Source organism: Pantherophis guttatus, chromosome 2 (assembly GCF_059756535.1).
Source record: "Pantherophis guttatus breed Tessera chromosome 2, ASM5975653v1, whole genome shotgun sequence".
Taxonomy (NCBI): domain Eukaryota; kingdom Metazoa; phylum Chordata; class Lepidosauria; order Squamata; family Colubridae; genus Pantherophis; species Pantherophis guttatus.
The window spans coordinates 99,013,836-99,034,262 of NC_142064.1; the positions used below are offsets into that span (position 1 = coordinate 99,013,836).

General features: G+C 37.7%; 1 protein-coding gene across 8 annotated transcripts in view; it reads right to left on the reverse strand.

Annotated features, from left to right (window-relative positions):
* The window catches only part of RBPMS (RNA binding protein, mRNA processing factor), a 114,381-nt gene that overhangs the window by 61,102 nt on the left and 32,852 nt on the right, over window positions 1-20,427 (reverse strand). For 6 of the 8 annotated variants that reach the window (XM_087888300.1, XM_087888302.1, XM_087888299.1 and 3 more), the window contains exon 2: window positions 2,369-2,442. The exons of the other annotated variants lie outside the window; for them this stretch is intronic. In XM_087888300.1, the coding sequence (XP_087744426.1) occupies window positions 2,369-2,442 (74 nt within the window). The remainder of the gene's footprint in view (window positions 1-2,368; window positions 2,443-20,427) is intronic. 8 annotated transcript variants of the gene reach the window in all.

Genomic DNA, 20,427 nt, shown 5'->3' on the forward strand with positions numbered 1-20,427 from the left:
AAAGTGCCAAAATGACATTATGTATGCCGTGCTGTCATGAGCTCCACCATTATGTACTTATATCATGATGCAATGCACAGGAATTTGCACAGCAAGATGCTCATGTATTCAGGACTGTTCTATAATGCAAGGATTCTACTGCTCCAAAACTGGTGCTGCTGCCCTGGGTGTGGGTTCTCTCCACACTGTGAACTACTGATTCAGTTCCATTCCAGAAGAAATGCTGCATAGAGAGTGTTGCAGTCTTTTCCTCCCCCTAGTTCTAGGGCAAAGGTTTGTCTGCTGGTGTAAACAACTGCTTTGCCATATCTGATAGCTCCCTTGTGAAGTCAAGGCATTAATTCACCATTATTAGGTATGATCCGTTGGGCAATTTTACTGCTGTCCACTCAGAGAATATCAAAGGAGTCCCCACCACCACCACCACATTCTGCAAACACTGATGATAAAACAACTAAAATAAGGCTGGGGGCACCAGCTGAACTGCCAATTCTTCTGCATTTCGACAGCTATCTGAGTAGCCTTTCCCTTTACCCTTTCCCTCTGGATAGAAAGATTCTATGATAGAGTTTTTTGTTGAAGCAATCTAATATTTTCATTCCTAGCATGCAGTGGTGGGTTGCCCCTGATTCGGACCGGTTTGCAAGAACCGGTAGTAAAACCAGCAGGAGGCCCCGCCCACCACCCCAGTTACCCAGTTGGCTTTCATTCCCAAGATAGAACTAGAACTTAGTGTCCCGATTTCTAGGCCTGAGCTGAGAATGAGTACTAGAGTTAATAGCTGAGGTAACAAGGGCACCCATGTTACCTGAAGAAGCTTCTTGGATGAGAAGCGAAATGTCTTCAAAGGAAAACCAGAAAGTCCAGTTGCCTGTTCAAAAAGTACCTTTGGGACAAGGGCACCAGAGGTGGGTTTCAGCAGGTTCTGACCAGTTCTGGAGAACCAGTAGCAGAAATTTTGCATAGTTCGGAGAACTGGTAGTACCACCTTTGACTGGCCCCGCCCCCATCTATTCTCTGCCTTCCGAGTCCCAGCTGATCGGGAGAAAATGGGGAATTTGCAGTATCCTTTCCCTGGAATGGGGATTTTATAGCATCCTTCCCCTGCCACACCCACCAAGCCATGACCACCAAGCCATGTCATGCCATGCCACACCCATCAAGCCACACCCACAGAACCAGTAGTAAAAAATTTTGAAACCCACCACTGAAGGGTACCCATGTTTTTTTTTTAAAGTTGGTAAGCAATGCCACTTCTGAATCAGCATACAGAGAGAAACATTTGGGGGCTTCTGAATCAGCCTACAGGGAGAAACATTTGGGGGCTTCCCAGAAATAAAGATTGTTGGTCTCCATCTTTCCTGAGGCAAAATTATAAAAAGCAGCGTTTAAATGATTTAGAAATCATTTAATAATACAATGGAAGATACCTCAAGTACTAAGAAACTGCTAATGGGATATATATTAGGGATTTGCAAAGCATTCAAAAGAGATGTTTAGCAAAGTAGGTGAGCATAAGCAAAGCACTTCTCTATGAAGTGTTAAAGAAGTCAAGTCTTCTGCAAGCTAAAAGTCTTGCAAACGACCTGGCTGATTTAACATTTCAAACAGAGGTGCTTTGTTGTTTCTAACACATTTGGTGAAACCCTTCTTTCAAATGCCTTGCGCAGTCATAATAATATGCGTATAATCAAGATGTCAAACAGAAGTGACACAAAAAAGAATTTTTCCCATGACACCCAGTTCAAAGGGGGTGGTTGGGGAAATGTAATGAAGTGGATTAAAAGAGGTCATTACCAAGAAAGGTGGATTTCATACATATATAAGCTAATATTATGCTTTCTATAAATGAAAATGAGGTTTATCAGCCCAGAACAAATAAAAAAAACATGTTAGATTAGTACATTTGCATTGCTGGTATTAGAAAATAAAAAAACCCAGTAAAATATGCCTTGGAAAAATATATGATAGCACCTACAATATGTGGCATATCGTTTACAGACATTATGAACTCTACTAATCTTTATCATCAGTAGAGGCTCATATGTGTAACTTGGAGCCTTCTTCACACCACTGTTAATATTTATAGCCATTTTCTTTGGGAATGTTTGGCCAACTTTCAGTCTCTTTGAAAGTCCTTCTAGCCAAGTTTTCAGTTGAAATAAGATAGTATGATTAACTGTATTCCAAACTTTTAAAAATCCAGATACTAGGAATATTGTCTTCTCCTCCAGGAGAACCCGTCAGACATTACTGTGGAAATATGCTATTTATAATAACAACACAAATCACAATGTTTCTATAAATAAGCAAACGAAGGCTCTTAGTCTCAGTTTTGTCTTCCAAGACTGATAGTCAAAGAAAGTACCTTGAATGGTCTGAACAACAGATAGAGCTCTCGGGGTTTGATATCCAGGGGCAGACCACTGACAAAGAGTGTCCGTACCTTTAAAAAAACAAATAAAAGGTCCACATCAAGAAAATGAAAGCAACTTTCTGCAAATTTACTCTATATAATCAACAGTAAAGTGTAAATTCTTCCAATTTATTAAAGCTTCTCTCTCTGCAATTATACTTTTTTTACTATAAATGAATGCACAAACCTGAATTTTTTTATGAAAATGACTTTTATATAGTTAAATTGCTGCTCCAATAGACAAAAGCCAACCAACAGATTATTATGATTCTAATTACATTCTCCTGTGTTTCTATAGCATTTCACATAAGTAAGCAGGTTGAAAAATTTAAACAGACTCCCCATTAATTAGGGACATATTATGTATTTTAAGCTATCTTGGCTTATTATCAAATGATGTTTCCACAACTTAATTCAATAAACTTTCACAGGACAATTAAGCAGATTTGTTGAATTTATATTGAATATTGAATACATATATATTCGCATATGTATTCACTCTCCTTTACATTTTTTTTATTATTTGAAGCAATATATTTTATCTTGTGCAACATATTTTTTCTGAATATTTAGAAATGATTTTAACTAGTATGAATATATGAATTTGTGTGTTGCTATCTACTATTAGTACTATCTAGTACTAATGGAGTACTACCGCCATTATAAGATGTCTCCATATTTCATAAATCAGTAGAGATGTTCCCAGTTATTGTTTATTTCTAAGATTTTTCAATATTACTCTGCTGCATTCTGCAATGATTTTACTCTACCTTACACAAAAGATCTGCAGCTGCTTTAAGAAAGGAAATTGTCAGGCTTCCAGTTCATTTCCTGACTTATGATTTCTACAGTTAGTAACTGATCTGCAGAATCTGGGCTACTATCTCCCTTAAGTATATTCCAAACTCCTAAAAGACCTCTCCAACTCTGTTCATATCAAACTGTGCAAGATAAAATGTCCACTATTTGTGTGTACCCTATGTTTCATCAAATCAAGCATTATTTCTGCAGCATGCTAGATGTCCTCCAGCATTAGGAAAGTGTTTCATTTAGTACATCTATACATTATGTTGAATGGCTTGACCTAACTGCTTTAAAAAAAAAAAAAAAGATATATGCTAGCTTCAGTATCACGAGAGAAGTAGTAATTTCAGCCAGGCCAAAAAATTCTTCCTTTCAGCCAATTGCTTTACATGAAATATATTTGCTTCGCTTAGCCTTCCACCTCATTCTTCCATATCCTCATATCTCCCCCTGCAACAACAACAAGAAAAAGGAAAGCCAACAGCAACTCTTTGCTAATCAGGGCCCTGATTAGAGAAAGACCTAGGTCTACAATCATTACAAAGTAGTTCAGAAAACAATTTATGACAAAAAACATCAACAACCCTCTACATTCCCATCTGCCTGGATATCTATCAATCAGATATCCAGCACAAAATAAGTCTAGAATAGCTGATCAGGATTTGTGCAAACACAGAGGCATAAAAACATTCTAAAGAGACATTTAAATGCAAAGCTGGATAAAAGTGTTCCTACTGACAACTTTAAGTTAACTTGCTAAAGATTGGGAAAGGTATTACTGAACTCAGAAAGCCAAGTTACTGGCTAAAAGTATTATATTGCTTTTCCCACAGAGAAAAAACAAGGTTTTTTTTTAAAAAAGTAATTAGTCCTGATAGCATGTACATCTAACTGAGTTATCTTTGCCAAGACAAATTTGGCAGTTTTTCATATGTCTCCCTTCTAATTTTATAAAGTTGTTTGACCACGAACAAAAAAAAAAAGCCCCTGTCTCCAATCTTGCAATTAGCCAACTCCTTCAAGTATGGAGTAACTAAAATATGTAAACAGTAGAAAAGACAGCCTTGTTTAAACAGAAAAACTCCACTACAGCCGAAGACATTGTTTCCCATTAAATGCTTTCATCTTCTTTATTTTCTAAGTAAGTTAAACAGGATATTTACTTTTAACTTACTTATTTCAGTCAACTAATAAGTAAAACACTTAAATTAGGCAACAAAGCACTTGAGTCATCTAATGTGAGATAATCTTGGTCCAAAGAAATTACCCAAATTCTCTTTTCAGTAAATAACGATAAAGAGCAAAGGGCAAATTTAAACTCCATTACTCTTGGAATTGATGTCTACAAGGCTAAAAAATTCAATGAATTACTAAAAAGAAATGCAATCAGCAATTAAGTCTCCTTTATATGATCAAATCTGCACTCCACTTCCATAGTTTTTAGTATCATACACAAGCTTTCTTATATTTAATGAATGTTCAAAGAGATTTAGTCTTGGATCAAATAAAGAAGTCTTTTAATCTAGCATTCTGTTTTCAGCTAGGTTGCAGTCTATAGAAAAGATAAACATGACAGAAATATTCTTTGTTGCGTCTGCCTCTGCCCTGCCTCTCTCTACTGAAGGACCATTAAATATAGTGATGTGTGTGTGTGTGTGTAATACATACAGGCATTTCTCAAGTTAAGACTAAATTCATCTCAGCATTTCTGTTGCTAAGCAAGGCAGAGTTAAGTCAGTTTTGCCCCATTTTATTATTCTTTTGCCACAGTTGTTAGTGAATCACTGCAGTTGTTAAGTAATCATGCAGTCATTATGCAAATCTGGCTTCCTCCACTGACTGCTTGTTGGAAGCCAACTAGTTACAAATAGTGATCATATGACCCCCCCAGTAGAGTGCAATTGTCATAAATACATGCCAGTCACCAAGCACTCAAGTTTTGATCATGTGACCGTGCTAACAGTCCTAAGTGTATAAACTGGTTATAAGTCATTTTTTCAGTGCTGCTGTAACTTCAAACAGTCACTAAATGAATGACTGTAAGCGAAGGACTACCTGCATACATATATGAATAAGAGTAATTTAAGATACAGTAACATAACAATTATACACATAAAGCCTATAAAACTTATTGAGCTCATCTAGCTAACTATACCCATAAAACCTATTATCTATAAGACCTATCTATTTTATTACCTGTCTATTTTACACTCCTTGGTTATGCGTAAGTGAATGTCTTCAATTTTGCATTTTCTCTGTTGTTATCCATGTTCTTGGGGTTTTTGTTTCTTTCCATTAAGAAAATAAAGCTGATTTGTTGCTGTCAAATAATCTCCAACCCATATTTCCCTGTGTTAAATAATCAAGGCACATGAATCAGAAACCTACATCTACAACCCAAAATGTCTACACAGGAGTTGACTTGCCCTCACTATCTTTGAAAGAAAAGTGCATTGTTCCAAACTATGGTACAATCAGAGAGAGATACGCCAGCAGCTAAATCCAACAGCTTCATGGTATTGTACACAGTAATGAAGTTGAAGCCCAAAGGTCCTGGTATATGGAAAGAATTTCAAAGCCTTCCAAAACGACTTTGTAAAGACTTAATGACTTTCTTCACACTAAAAGGCATTTTTGTTCTTTTGCACTTCTTTCTGGTATTAATGAAGTACTTTAAACACAAGCTACATTCAAATCTAGCACTCTGAAATTCCACATGACCTTTGTAAACGCAGCCCTCGACTTACAACCATTTGTCTAGTGACCATTTGAAGTCATAACAGCACTGGAAAAATGTTATTTATGATCAATACTCGTAATTAAGACCATCACAGTTATGTGTTTAAAATTTGGGAGCTTGACAACTCGCATGTATTTATGATGGCTGCAGCATCACGGAATCATGTGATCACCATTTGCTATCTTCCCAGCCAGCTTCTGAGAAGCAAAGTCAATGGGGGAACCTAGATTCATTTAACAACTGTGCTGATTTTAGAGGTAAAAAGTTCATAAAATTGGGTATGACTCATTTAACAATCACCTTGCTTAAGTAATGGAAATTTTGGTCTGAAATGTGGTTGTAGGTTGAGAACTATCTGTATTTGACTTATGACCATTCATTTGGTGACCATTTGAAATTATGATGGTGCTGAATGGATTATAACTCTAGCTCGAACTTTGAAGATGACTCTATCTATAGCAGGGGTGTCAAACTTGATTTAACTGAGGGCCACATTAGAGTTGTGTTTGATCTCGAGTGGGGGGCACGGAGTGGACGTGGCCAGGGAGGGTGTGGCCAACTTAAAATCACTTGTGTCGGGGGCGCCTGTGATGGCCCTAGTGCTCTGCCAGTGAAAACAGAGCTCGGGAGGGCTGCATGTGGCCCTCCCGAGCTCCGTGTTCGCTGGCAAAGGCACTGTGGGCCAGTCCTTTGCTGTTTCCAGAGCAGCCCCGCGGGTCGGATCTTGCCCCCAGGCCCTGAGTTTGACACCCCTGATCTATAGACAAAAGATTGCTTCCAGGTTTTTCACTTCTCTCATCAATCAACTTGTCTTTTAAAATAATCTTTAATGAGAAAGTTGAAATCCATATTAAAATGGGAAGCACTTTGAGTAATATAGTTTAATGAATCTTATGAAAATAGTTTATGTAGAAAAAGTATTATAATCAACATTTAATATGTTATTTAATTATTTATTTTGCAATATTTGCATATTTCTTGTCAAAGACATTCTGGGTCAGGCACAGAAAAGCAAAAACTGAGTATCTTAAAATATATTACAAACATTCACAATAATAATCATGAGATGATTGCTCACAGAGTCCACAGATCAAAGAAAGGGCCATTGAAACAAAATGTTTACTTTTTATTCTTGGACCGAAATCCTAACTAACATCTCTAAAAGAGTAAGAAGAAAGAAAAATTCAGCCACATTGTTATATGCAGAAAATTACTCCTTTAACCTTTAAGATCCTACCATTACTCAATTTACACCTTACTAGTCACTGATTCCTGTACTTTTCATAAAGGCATGTATATAAATATCTGCCTAGGACTGTAGCATTTACTAAGCACATTTTTTGGCATTTGATTTGGTTTTATAATCCCACTATTAAAAGTTTTTTGTTTTGTTTTGTTTATTTTTTTAGGGGGGTTTTTATTCAAAATTTTTACATTCCTACTCTATTTACAGCATTATAACAAGCTATTTCCTTTACTTTTATTTTTAATTTGACCCTTGTAATTTGTAACTTATTTTAATTTGACCCTTGTAATTTTTTATATTAATTGTACAAAATGCTGGTCAGGGACTATAGTAATAAAGATTATCTGATTTAAGTCAGGCAGTGTCAGGTGGGGATTTAAAAAATCCCTCCTTCCCTTTGCTCTTTGGAACAATTGAGGAATCTTACTTCAAAGATTTTTTTTCTATTAGAATCTTGAAAGTACTGTGGGCAATAAATTAATTTGAGAAAATATTTTTCTTTCAGACCTAATAAAAACCATGCTGAATGTTGTTAGCTTCAAAGAGATCTGGATTTTGATAAATTCATATAATTCCATATCATTCAATAATTCATTGCAAAAGGATTCTGGATCTACTTAGGCAACTAAGGAAAACTCTTCCCCATAATTTTCCTTCTTGCACATGAAAACCAAATATTTTTAATGCTTCTTGGTTTCTTGAAACAGAAATAGCTAATGGGGGTGGGTGGGTGGGTGGAAGCAAGTAGGAGAAGGATTCTCCTAGGATTCAAGGAGAAGGATTCAAGGACTAAGCAAAATCACCTGGATCTATATATCTTGCCATCCGGAAAACTCCTAAACAAACTTAGGGAATCTCTATTTACAATTATGCAGCATCTCGGTAAAGAATAATATAAGGAGGAAGGAGTGATCCGTATACTAAAATATCAATGTCTTACACTCAATTTTTTCTGATACAAAAACAAAGCATCCACTGCAGACAAAAGTAACCCTAAAATGCTGAGCACAATGAAGTAGGATAGTGTGGGCTGTAGAAAAAAACAATCCAAATAATATTGAATATTTCTTCCCTTAGTAACAATGTTTTCCAAGCCACACTGAAAACTGCAGAAGGTCAGAGGGGCTCCACCAAGTGGTGAAATCCTCCGCTGGTTGCCACCAGTTCTCTACGTGCACTGTGCATGCATGCGCAATACATGTCAGATCATGCTGCGCATGCATGCACAATGCGCACCAGATGCATACTGTGTGCGCATGCACAGTCCACACCAAACGCACACTTTTGAATTTCCTGCTTTTTTTTTTTTTACTTTTTAAAGCATTTTTAACTACCAGTTCTGAAGAACTGGTAATAAAAAAGATGCTTAAAAAGTTTTTTTTTAAAAAAAGCTCCAAAGATCAGCTGAGCGACATGGGATCGTTGAAACTTTTTTTTTCACTTTTTAAAGCATTTTTTTACTACTGGTTCAGGCGAACCGACCCAAACCGGTAGCATTTCACTCCTGGGCTCCACACACATATCATATGAACAACACTTTACATCCAGTGCCCACTGTGCTTGATAGCATTGGGAGCTATTTCCTGAATCATTCTGAACCGGTTACCACAAATTCTGTGGGAACTGTGAGAGTGACAACCAACCTATCTCATCACTTGCCTGTGCACCAGCACTTCCACATAAGGATTTTAAGCCTTTTCAAAATCACCGCCTGGTCTATCTGATCAGATGACATTGGCTTACTATGAGAAATGAACTGGCTTCCCACCTTCCTGACATTGCATCACTTTGAAAGTAAATCTGATCTTTCTTTCTTTCTTTTTTTTTTTGCAGTGCTGAAACATCTATTCTATCCATCCTTCAATGGGCAGGAATTCTTGCTTCTCTGTGTTTTGCAGCTCCTGAGCTCAAGCAAGTCATTATATTTTAAGAAAGTTACTTAAGGAAAGCTAAAAGAAAAACAAGCAGCATCTTGATGCCTTTATGATGACTTTACTGTGAAAATGCACAATTCTCGTCAATTTCACCCCCAATCTCCAGCTGCATGGCAAGAGAACAATCTGGACCAACTTGCCCATAGATGTCCAAAAAGAAAGGATGACATAATGAGTATCACAAAGCAAGCAGTAATTTTAGCAAGCAGATTTTTGACACATTACTTAATTTGCCATTTTCTGCCACTGCTTCATAAGTAATGAAGAATAAGCTAAAGAATTTAAAACAAACTGGGAATACCAAGTTAAACATATAGTATATGTATGCAGTGAGTCTCTACCATCATTCATATACTTTGAACAATAAAGTAAGTATTGTTTTCCTTGTGTTTACCCATGTATTTTAGTTGGATGCTTTTTATTTTTTAATTCATATCTATATTCCACGATGTTAATAAAAAGTTGGCAAATCTACTTTCACTAACATAAATAGAATTTATCCCACATACTGCCAAGAAAAGCTGGTGGAAAAAATTATCAATAAAGTTCAGCAGGGGACAATGGAAACAAACCCCCAGCAGAAAAATTCCTGGGACTAAGAGAAGCAGGAACTGCACAATATCTTATAATTTATTTGGCCAGGGACCAGAACATTAGAGCAAGATGTCAAAATCCCCATAAATGGAGAAAGAAACCAATGCCAGGGCATCTGTATATCAGCACTAATCTGAGATGCTGAATTTCCAAGAGTCATAGGCATGGGGCCAAATCAATCTAACTTGCTGTATTCCCGTCCTCACATAAAATATCCAACAGAATGAGAAGTGATTCCTGGGGTTTCATTTTATCTGCATTATTTAGATATGTGTTTTCCAATTACACTGATAAAAATTACTTCTGCAAGCAGTTTCCTTAATGATCTACAGTTTGGCCACAATATTTTCAGAAAACCTTGTACTATTTACTCTCTGACAACCAACCAGACTATCTGAATGAAATAGGAGAAAAACTTAGCACGAGGAACACAATTTTGTCCAGTACTATAAGCAAGGAGGAAAATTTTTAAAGATGCTTTTTGTTAAGAACAATTTATAAGGCTACCTAATAGTCAATAGAAATCAAAAACGTTTTGTATATTACTGCCCACAGGACAGGTAACCATTTGTGACTTCAAAGAAAACAAGAAGACTAAGATCTGAACTAGTTTTCAATTCACCCATAATCCTCGTATCAAAAAACCCTTAATCTTTCAAAGTGGGAAGGAAGGATTTTCATCTCTTTGCTTTCACTTTTACTTCTTTCAGTTATGTGTATTCCTCTTAATTTGGTTTAGCCTAGTAATACAAACTCTTTTTTTCCCTTATGAATGAAACTACTTCTTTGGCTGATAGTTATTTATTATTGTTGGCCACTATATTGGCATGTGACTTGAGGTGGCATTTCAAAAAAGCTAAAAGCACTATATAGCAATAACTGAAAAACAAACTGATAAACAATTGCCAGGAAAAGGAAATTTAAAACCCACAGTGTATTAGCAAATTCACAGATCACTCTGGCCTAGGATCTGCTGGACAGCCAGGTCTTTAATGCCTTCCTAAAGACAGCAAAGTAAGGACAACATGGACAACAGGAGGAAATGCTGCTCTAGACAACAGGATCAGTAACAGAAGGCACACCAGGATCCCATAAGGTAACATTATGAGATGACCTGGAGCATGTTGGATGGCAAGTACAGAAGTGGTGAAAGGTGGTGTGCAAATAACAAGATCCTAAGCTCTTCAGAGCTTTATCTGTTTTTATCAATAGAAATCTATTCTATCTGAACTGTACTACACCCAGAAACCAAATGGGAGTTCTTCAGCTTGGGAAGTAGAAGTGTCAAATGGCATATTACTACATTTTGAACAGGGTGGATTTAAGTTGATTTAAATCAGGATTTAAATCACTAGTAAAAAGGTTTGATTTAAGTCAACTCAATTTAAATCATAATTTTTAAAGAGCAACTGTCATCTCTGTCCTGCTGCAGCTCCTCCTCTGACCTGCTGTTGATTTTTTTTTTTATGGTTTGATTTATATGCCACCCTTCTCCGGAGACTCAGGGCGGCTTACAATGCGTTAAGCAATAGCCTTCATACTTTTGTATATTTATACAAAGTCAGCTTATTGCCCCCACAATCCGGGTCCTCATTTTACCTACCTTAGAAAGGATGGAAGGCTGAGTCAATCTTGAGCCTGGTGAGATTTGAACTTGCAGTAATTGCAGGCAGCTGATGTTAATAATAGTGCTTTAGTCTGCTGCGCCACCAGGGCTCTGATTCACCGACAGTCCCAAGATCAGGGCTGAAATACTCCCGGTTCGGACTGGATCGCCCGATCCGGTAGCGATGGCGGCGGGTGGTTCGGAGAACCGGTAGCAAAAATCCCTGCGCCCCCCCCCATGCTCAGCTGAGCTGCACGATCATCAGAGGCTTTTTTTTTAACTTTTAAAAGCATTTTTTCTACAACCTCTTCCGATGAAAAAATGCTTTTAAAAGTAAAAAAAAAAAAGCCTCTGATGATCGCGCGGCTCAGCTGGGATCATCAGAGGCTTTTCAAAGCATTTTTTTCTGCAACCTCTTGGCCGAAGAGGTGGTTAAAAAAAAATGCTTTGAAAAGTCTCTGACGATCCCAGCTGAGTTCCTGATCGGCAGAGAGGCTTTTCAAAGCATTAGAAAAAATGCTTTGAAAAGTTTTTTTTTTTTAAAGTTGGCCACACCTACCCAGTCACATTACCCCCCCCCCACCAAGTCACATCCACAGAACTGGTAATAACAGATTTTACATTTCACCCCTGCTGCAAATGCTACATAACTAAGCTCCATTTCATGCTGAATAAACTAAATTATTAATGTATCTTAAATAGAAAACTATCTTTAGATAGATTTTTACTCCAAAAGTATTTTATTAAAACAAATTTGATAAAAATCAAAACAATCAGATTTAAATAAAAAAAATCAGATTTTTTTCATTAAAAAAAAATCATTGATTTTAATCCATCCTGATTTTGAATCAGCTTTAACTCTGAGGCTATATTGAAAGTACTCCACACAAGATGGAATGGCTTCCTGATCCAGGAAAGGGTACTGTACAACTGATACATAAGATGAATCTTATTTATTTCATACAGCCACAATTCTAACTCTTCTCTGCAGCCCAATGTCACAAACAAGATCTTATATACACTTATGTATGAAGTAGCATCTCTGGAAACTCTCTCCCATATAACAATAGCCACTCCACCACCATTATCCAAAAAAACCTAAGGTCACCTCTGATGTGACACTTAAAACCTCCTTGAGCTTAACTCTGAGAGGGGAATAAATGTCCTGTCAGCTCTCTCATGGATGAGGAAGGCCTTATTACTGACTTGAGCAACAACAGCCAGAAACCAAGGTTTATGAGGATCCAATGTCCTTGCATCTAGAATAAGCCCAGGGGATTGAAAGGTGGGATTGATGCAAAATATTGCCACTGTGTTCTCTGAGAACAGCCCATTCTATAACCATTCTATGAGTGTGGAAGGAAGTAATTCCACCTTAAACTGATGAAGTTCAAGGAGTTGGAAGCAACACTTGTTTCAAACAGATTTCCCAAAGAATCCAACTTTTTATTGAAGACGTATTAGATTCACTGTTAATTTTAGATAACAAGTGTTTCCTGTTATACAAAGCTTGTACTATCATTATAACTTCTGTACAGAAATAGTTCTTCATTATACCACAATTAGTTGGGAGGAGCATAACTGGACATTTTTTTTATATTAAAAAAAGATTCTGCAGAGGTAGCTAGAGCCAAGCCACTTGTAACACTAAATACTTTGACATTAAATATACATTCGCTTCAAAAAGAACTCCTTGCTAGGATAAGGAGAAAGGTTGAAGCTTTGTTCTCAGCTTTAAATAAGAGCAATTTTAATTACATTAATGATACTGAAGGAAAGGATTAACCCTTCTGGCACAAATGCATCAATTTTAATTATGATATCCAATGGCCATGTTAGTCTGTCCTCTAATATATCTCCAACAAGGTTCTAAGCCTAGCATTTTACCCAATATATTAGTTTCCCAAATGAAGAAATTGAATTTTGATGGAGTGTTAACCCAAATATACACTTCTTTGCTAACAGTATGATGAGGACAGTTCTGCTAATCAGACAGTGTAGTTCTTATCCATTCCAAGCACTTCTTAGTATATACAATTTTTCCACATTGAGAGACATAAATTCACTTGGGGCGATAAACTCGGCTTACCAAACCTCCTATGAATGCAGTATATGTTAAAACCTGTATACATGTAGTCCTCAAATTAGTGTTTAGTGATTGTTCAAACTTACAGCAGTGTTGAAAAAGGTGACTTATGGTTGATCAGTCCTTGCACTTACAACTGACAGTGTCCTCACAATCACATGATCCAAATTTGGGTGCTTGGCAACTGGCCTGTATTTGCAATGGTTGCAGAATCCCAAAGCCACGTGATTGCCATTTGCAGCAAAGTCAATGGGGGAAGCCAGCTTCACTTAATGACCACATGATTCACTTAACAACTGCAGTGATTCGCTTAAGAACGATGACAAAAATGGTGATAAAATCAGGCATGGCTCACTTAACACTGCTTAGCAACAGAAATTCTGGTCCCAATTGTAAGTCAAGGAATAACTGTTATTTACTTTTGCCACTCATATAAGAAAGTAAATTAACCAAAAACTCGTTACCATAATGTCTGATCTAAATACTATTATAAGTTTAATACTGCCAAACAAACCCAGTAGTCACAAGCCAGTAAGAAGTCCAGATTCAAAGCTATTTCAAGAATTCTAGGTTGTTTTGGCACAATAAATCATAATCCCAAATTCAGATGAAACAGTAAACCATAAACTATTCACCAATTTCCTGCTTGTTTATAGTAAACTAGGAAATTATAGGGAATCATACAGATGGCCCCCTTGGAGATAGCTTCCAGAAAATGTTAGGACAACAGGTGCAGAAGAAACCTACATTAAGCCCAGGGGGAACAGAAGGTATTAGAAAGAGACTCAGACTGCCTCCCCTCAGTCCCTGCGCTGTCAGTGGGAGGGAAGGAGAACACAGACAGACTTGTAAAATTCTGTTTCTGTAGCATAAAAGTTACCATGTCTCAATAAAGTATGGTCCCAGCCATCTTCTACAGTACATTTCCTAATATGGTCTACCTTGTAGAGTTGACAGAAAGTCAGAAATCTTGATTAATAGTTATATGGAAATGCTGCCATGGTTTTCCATCCCAATTTTCAAAGAATCAAGATATTTTTAAAAAGCCCTAGAAGCATAGACTTAATTCTAAAATCCAAATGCATGATGATGTGTTTGTATTTGGGAAGAAAACAGGTACATTAATTCTATAAGGAGTGACCAGAAACAGGCTTCAATAAGAAATTACTTTTGTTTTCTTTAAGGTTCAATCACAGGTCAGCCAATTCTTAAACTATAAAATATTACTGCACTTATAATCAAGTCAAGGGTAAGCCAGGGCATAAGCCAGAAGGAAAGGACATACCACTATTTAATTACCCTAACCATCTTCTTACTTGCCTTATTTATTGAAAGAAAAGTTATCTCTTCGCAAACAAACTGTCCAGCCCTGTAAATCAGAATGCAGAAAGCTGCTTTGGAGGGATCTGAATGTAGCTTCCATCTCTAACACCTTAAAACAGGCAAAGCTTTTCCCAAGGTTTAGAATGGTTACCCCTGAAACAGCAGGACAAAGCCTAGGAAAAAATACTTCAATTTTAAGAAATTTGTTTCAAAAATCTAACGTCTTGTAATATTTCACAGGAAGCAACGAATTCCAGTTTGTTCCTATTGTTCTTCATTTATAACCTGAAAAGTTTTCTGTGTCACAACTATAGATTTAATAGGCCTTTGTGATTTCAATATATGAACCCTGAAGAGAATGTCTCCTTACCTCCAAGCAGATTAAAGAAAATTGTTTTGTATTATTACAAGAGGAATACACAACAGTGATAATGAAATAATAAAAGAATCTTTAAAAGTATCTTTAAAAGCTTTCTCCTTTTCCAGCTCTGAGATACTAATAACTCAAGAAGTAAACACAGAAACCACAGCCCCCAATTCAGAGGTCAATTTCTATTTTCCTACACTCCTCCTTACCTTTTTGAACATTACTAGAGGTTTACTTATTACTATAGAAATAAAGAGACTTTGAAATCCAACAGTTTTAAAAAGCATTCCCTTATCAATCAAATACCCAAAGATCCAAATATGTCTTTCCAGCCACATTCCAGCTGAGTAGAGGCTAAAGGGTCATTCCCTCTTTTGCCGTTTATTTTGCAGAAGCAAAACGAAAGCTAGTAGGGAAGCAACATTTATCTGACAGAGGATAAAAGAAGGCTGGTCATCTTAGCAGGTCACAAGCTATACAGGCTTTTCTTAACCTAAAACAACTTTTCTTTACAAAGAATACAACAATTCATAGAAGCAAGATATACTTTTACTTCTTAATACCAACTGAGGTTCAAAATTTGGCAGGTCATCTTGGGACTCAGAGACTCTTCCATATTAGGTTGTAAGTGCTTAGTTCTTAAAATATCAGTAATATAACAAGATTTGTATTATTGTGTACATGATTACAAGTTTTTGGAACTGAAACAGCATATCAGGTACTAAGTAAGCATTATAAGTTTTGAATTCTTCCCAGCCATGATTAAAATTATCCTCTTCCTTCTTTCATCTAAACTACTCTGATCCCATGTTTTCCCAGATCTAGACTGAAAGAGTGATAGTTAAGAAAGCAGATGTATTAGGCCTAAGAGAATAACTCAGTAGGATCTTGATGTTTTAAAAAAAGTGTTGCTGATGCCTTAAAGATGTACATTGGCTGCTATGGAAATTGTAACTCAATGCATGAAAGAATTGTAGTTACAGATGATTACCCCATATAACTTATGTACATGATCAGAAAATAAGGACAACTAGTTTTCTTAATTATAGTAAACTAGGAATAAATGGTACATTTTCCTGTCATCCAGCCTTTACATTAGCTTATATGACAACTGATGAAATTTCTGAAAATTAAAATCATACAGCTGGAGTCCACAAAAGCTGTGAAAGTCTTACTTTAATGCCTCTTCTGAAAAAAAGATTCTGGTTTATATTTTACTATTCTTCAAGAAAACGATAAATGGGTTTTCTTGTTGATGCGCTCTCAAGTTGGTGTCAACTCTTAGCAACCACAGAGATACATTTTCTTCAAGGAGATCTATCCCTAACCTGGTCCTTCAGATCTTCCAATGGTGTACCAATGGCCACTGTAACTAATTCCATCCAGGCTGGTTGTTGTTGTCATCATCTTCTTCTTTTTTCTAACCTTCCCAGCTTTGCAGATTTCTCCAGAGAGCTAGTTCTTTGAATAATGTGCTCAAAGTAGGATAACACTGGATCACAAAGATTTTGCTTCCTGAACACTTTTGGGTATTATCTTATAAAATTTTGGCTTCACAAAAATAACCTATAATTTAATCTAGCATGGGCTGTTTTATTGAAATAATCTGTTTTTATACAATGTCAATGTACACTTTTCAGTACTTATTGGTTTTGCTGCACACATGAAAAAAACATGAAAACATGGAACTGTTGTTGAAGCACATCTAGTACATCAACTACAACTGGAATATCTGTGGAGACCTAAAAGTACTGGCTCTGCTGCTTGAAATGCAGCTCAGAAATACCAAGTGTTATTGTTACATATGCGAATGGGACAGCCATGCAAGAAAGTCGCCTTACATTAAAAAGAAATGGACGATCCAAAAGAATTTGGAGGACAGAAAAACATAAACCACTTGTTCACCTGACAAAGGTATTTTTGCCTCAGCTTCACATAAAACTCAGACTGATGAAAAAAATTGTGAAAGAGATAAACTAGGAAGGTAAAGGTTTTCATTACTTGAGATGGACGTTTCCAAGAATAACTGATGCCAAGATTAAAGAAGGCATTTTTGTTGGTCCACAGATCATGTAATTTTTTATTTATTAAATTTATATGCCTCCCTTCTCACCAATAAGGCAAGTCCAATTAAAAAGAGCAACTCTATTTTAAAAGCCTTAGTTCTACATCTTGCTTTCAGTCTTGAAATGAAAAATAAAAATACATAACTGAATGACAAAAGAAATTGACATGCCTAGTAGAAGTTTATACATTTCCTCCAAAGAAACTGCTTGGTTACTCTGGAATTCAACCAGTGTCACTATCTACATCACTACAAAAAACAAACAAAAACTTTCCCTTCAAATAGTCCTTGCATTTTCAACAAAGCCCTGTTTTTTATTCCTTCAGGCCTTGTTCAGGCCTTTTTACATAAGACTTCCTCCTGTTGAAAGAATCTAATGCTCTCCTATTTATCTTATTATTTTGTTGAACATCTGGTAAGATTTGTCCACGCTGGGTTCACAGTGAGGATTGTGCTTCCTTGCAACGGCTGCTTTTTTCTAGTAGGGGGCACATGCCTTTGAAAACCCCAGTGTCTAGAATCGAAATCACAATGGAAATCAAGAGGACTGTGTGTAAAGCATTCTTTCTTCATTGATTGTAGTGGAGAACCATACAGGCTATATGATGAGGAAGAACATGAATGTTGTTACTAAGCTTAATACCCTGTTTCCCCCCAAATAAGACATCCCCTGATAATAAGCCCAATCAGGCTTTTGAGTGCATGGCAATAAAGCCAAGAGCTTATTTCAGGATTCAAACAAATATAAGACAGGGTCTTATTTTCGGGAAAACATAGTAGTAGTAATTGTATTATGCCTCTGCAGTCTGCCGAGGGGTAAGTAATTCCATTAAAGAGATTTAAAAACTAAGACAAGATCCAAAAAAGTATCAAGAAAGATTGGAAATAAGGGACAATGTATTTTTTTTTTGTCATTGCCACAACGAGGACAATTTTTGTTAATACATACATGTAATCACTATTTTATACCTACTGTCATCAAGCAATGAGCATTATGCTTTATATCAGCCCATAACTACATTTGGATTATGAAACAGTATGGTCTCTGATCAAAGTTCAGAGAAGTTTCTGAATTTGTTGATTAATAAGTTAATATAGCTGCAGTTAAATAGCTCTCAAGGATGTTCTAGGAGTGCATGCCACAGATCCCCTTTGTAACAAAATTTTTCTCAGCACATTCCGATACAAAAAGCTCTGTCAATTAGTAAGCATAGCATGTGACACCTGACTGACCCTCTAACAAAACTCCCTTGTCACTCCTCATTCTCAGAAATTTAAGTTTGCTGTCCATAATCTTGTCGCATTTTTGCAAACTACAAACTTTTGGATGGCTCCCATCACAAAGAAGAAGCTATTAAATACAGTAATGCACATTACAAATTAAATTTAAAATTCTCAGTTGTTAAGGTTACAGGAAGAAACATCAAGTTCCTCAGAATGAAGCAGATACATACAATTTATTCTTACTGTATATTGTACACAAACGTGGATTTTATTGACTTAATAAAATTAACCCGGGAGGTTACACGAGGCTGGCTCCAGGGGATTATAAATGCTTCTCTGAGTGAGGGTGTCTTTCCCGCCGCCTTGAAAGAGGCGGTTGTGAAGCCCCTCCTCAAGAAGCCTTCCCTGGACCCGGCTATATTATCAAATTATCGTCCAGTCTCCAATCTTCGCTTTGTTGCGAAGGTTGTTGAGAGTGTGGTGGCGCGACAACTACCCCAATACCTAGATGAAGTTGTCTATCTGGATCCGTTCCAGTCGGGCTTCAGGTCACGATACAGCACAGAAACGGCATTGGTCGCATTGGTGGATGATCTCTGGAGGGCTCGGGACAGAGGTTGCTCCTCTATCCTGGTCCTATTAGATCTCTCAGCGGCTTTTGATACCATCGACCATGGTATCTTACTGCACCGGCTGGAGGGGTTAGGAATAGGTGGCACCGTGCTTCGGTGGTTCTCCTCCTTCCTCTCTGACCGTTCGCAGTTTGTGTTGGCAGGGGGGCAGAGGTCGACCTCGAGGCACCTTATTTGTGGGGTGCCGCAAGGGTCAGTCCTCTCACCCCTTCTGTTCAACATTTATGTAAAACCGCTAGGTGAGATCATCCGTGGTTTTGGGGTGAGTGTTCATCAGTATGCTGATGACACACAGCTATACATCTCCACCCCAGACCACCCCAATGATGCCCTTGCTGTGATGTCCCGTTGCCTGGAGGCCGTGCGGATCTGGATGGGGAGAAACAAGCTCAGACTCAACCCCTCCAAGACCGAGTGGCTGTGGCTTCCGGCGTCCCGGTATAGTCAGCTGGTACCATCACTGACAATAGGGGATGAGATCTTGCTCCCCACAGAGAGGGCCCGCAACTTGGGTGTCCTCCTGGATTCACGGTTATCTTTAGAAGATCATTTGATGGCCGTGGCCAGGGGTGCCTTTTATCAGGTTCGCCTGATCCACCAGTTGCGTCCCTTTCTGGATCGGGACGCCTTGCGCACGGTCACTCATGCCCTAGTTACCTCCCGTATGGACTACTGTAATGCTCTCTACATGGGGCTCCCCTTGAAAAGCACCCAGAGGCTCCAACTGGTCCAGAACGTAGCCGCGCGGGTGATTATGGGCGCAGCTCGTTACGCCCATGTAACACCTCTCCTACGCGAGCTGCACTGGCTCCCGGTGGTCTTCCGGGTGCGATTCAAGTTGTTAGTTATCACCTTTAAAGCGCTCCATGGCTTAGGACCTGGGTACCTACGAGACCGTCTTTTGCCACCAATAGCCTCCCACCGACCAGTTCGTTCTCACAGGGAGGGACTACTCAGGGTACCGTCAGTCAAATTATGTCGACTGGCGACTCCCAGGGGGAGGGCCTTCTCTGTGGGGGCTCCAATCCTTTGGAATGAACTGCCCCCGGAGATACGGAATATCCCTGATCTCCATGCTTTCCGCCGTGCCCTCAAGACCCTGATGTTCCAACAGGCAGGGCTAAACATAGAAACATGCGAATGATTTTTTAAATGTCATCTAATTCTGGGTTTTATTTAATTGACCAAACTAAGTAACAATTTTAATTAGCAATTTTATGATGTTTGTGTGTCTATATTTTTCTTGACTGTACACCGCCTTGAGTCCTACGGGAGAAAGGCGGTATAGAAATATAATAAATAAATAAATAAATAAATAAATAGCACAAAATATATAGTTTATGAAAGTTAAAATTATAAGTTCACTCAGAAGTGTGACCTACACTTTTTC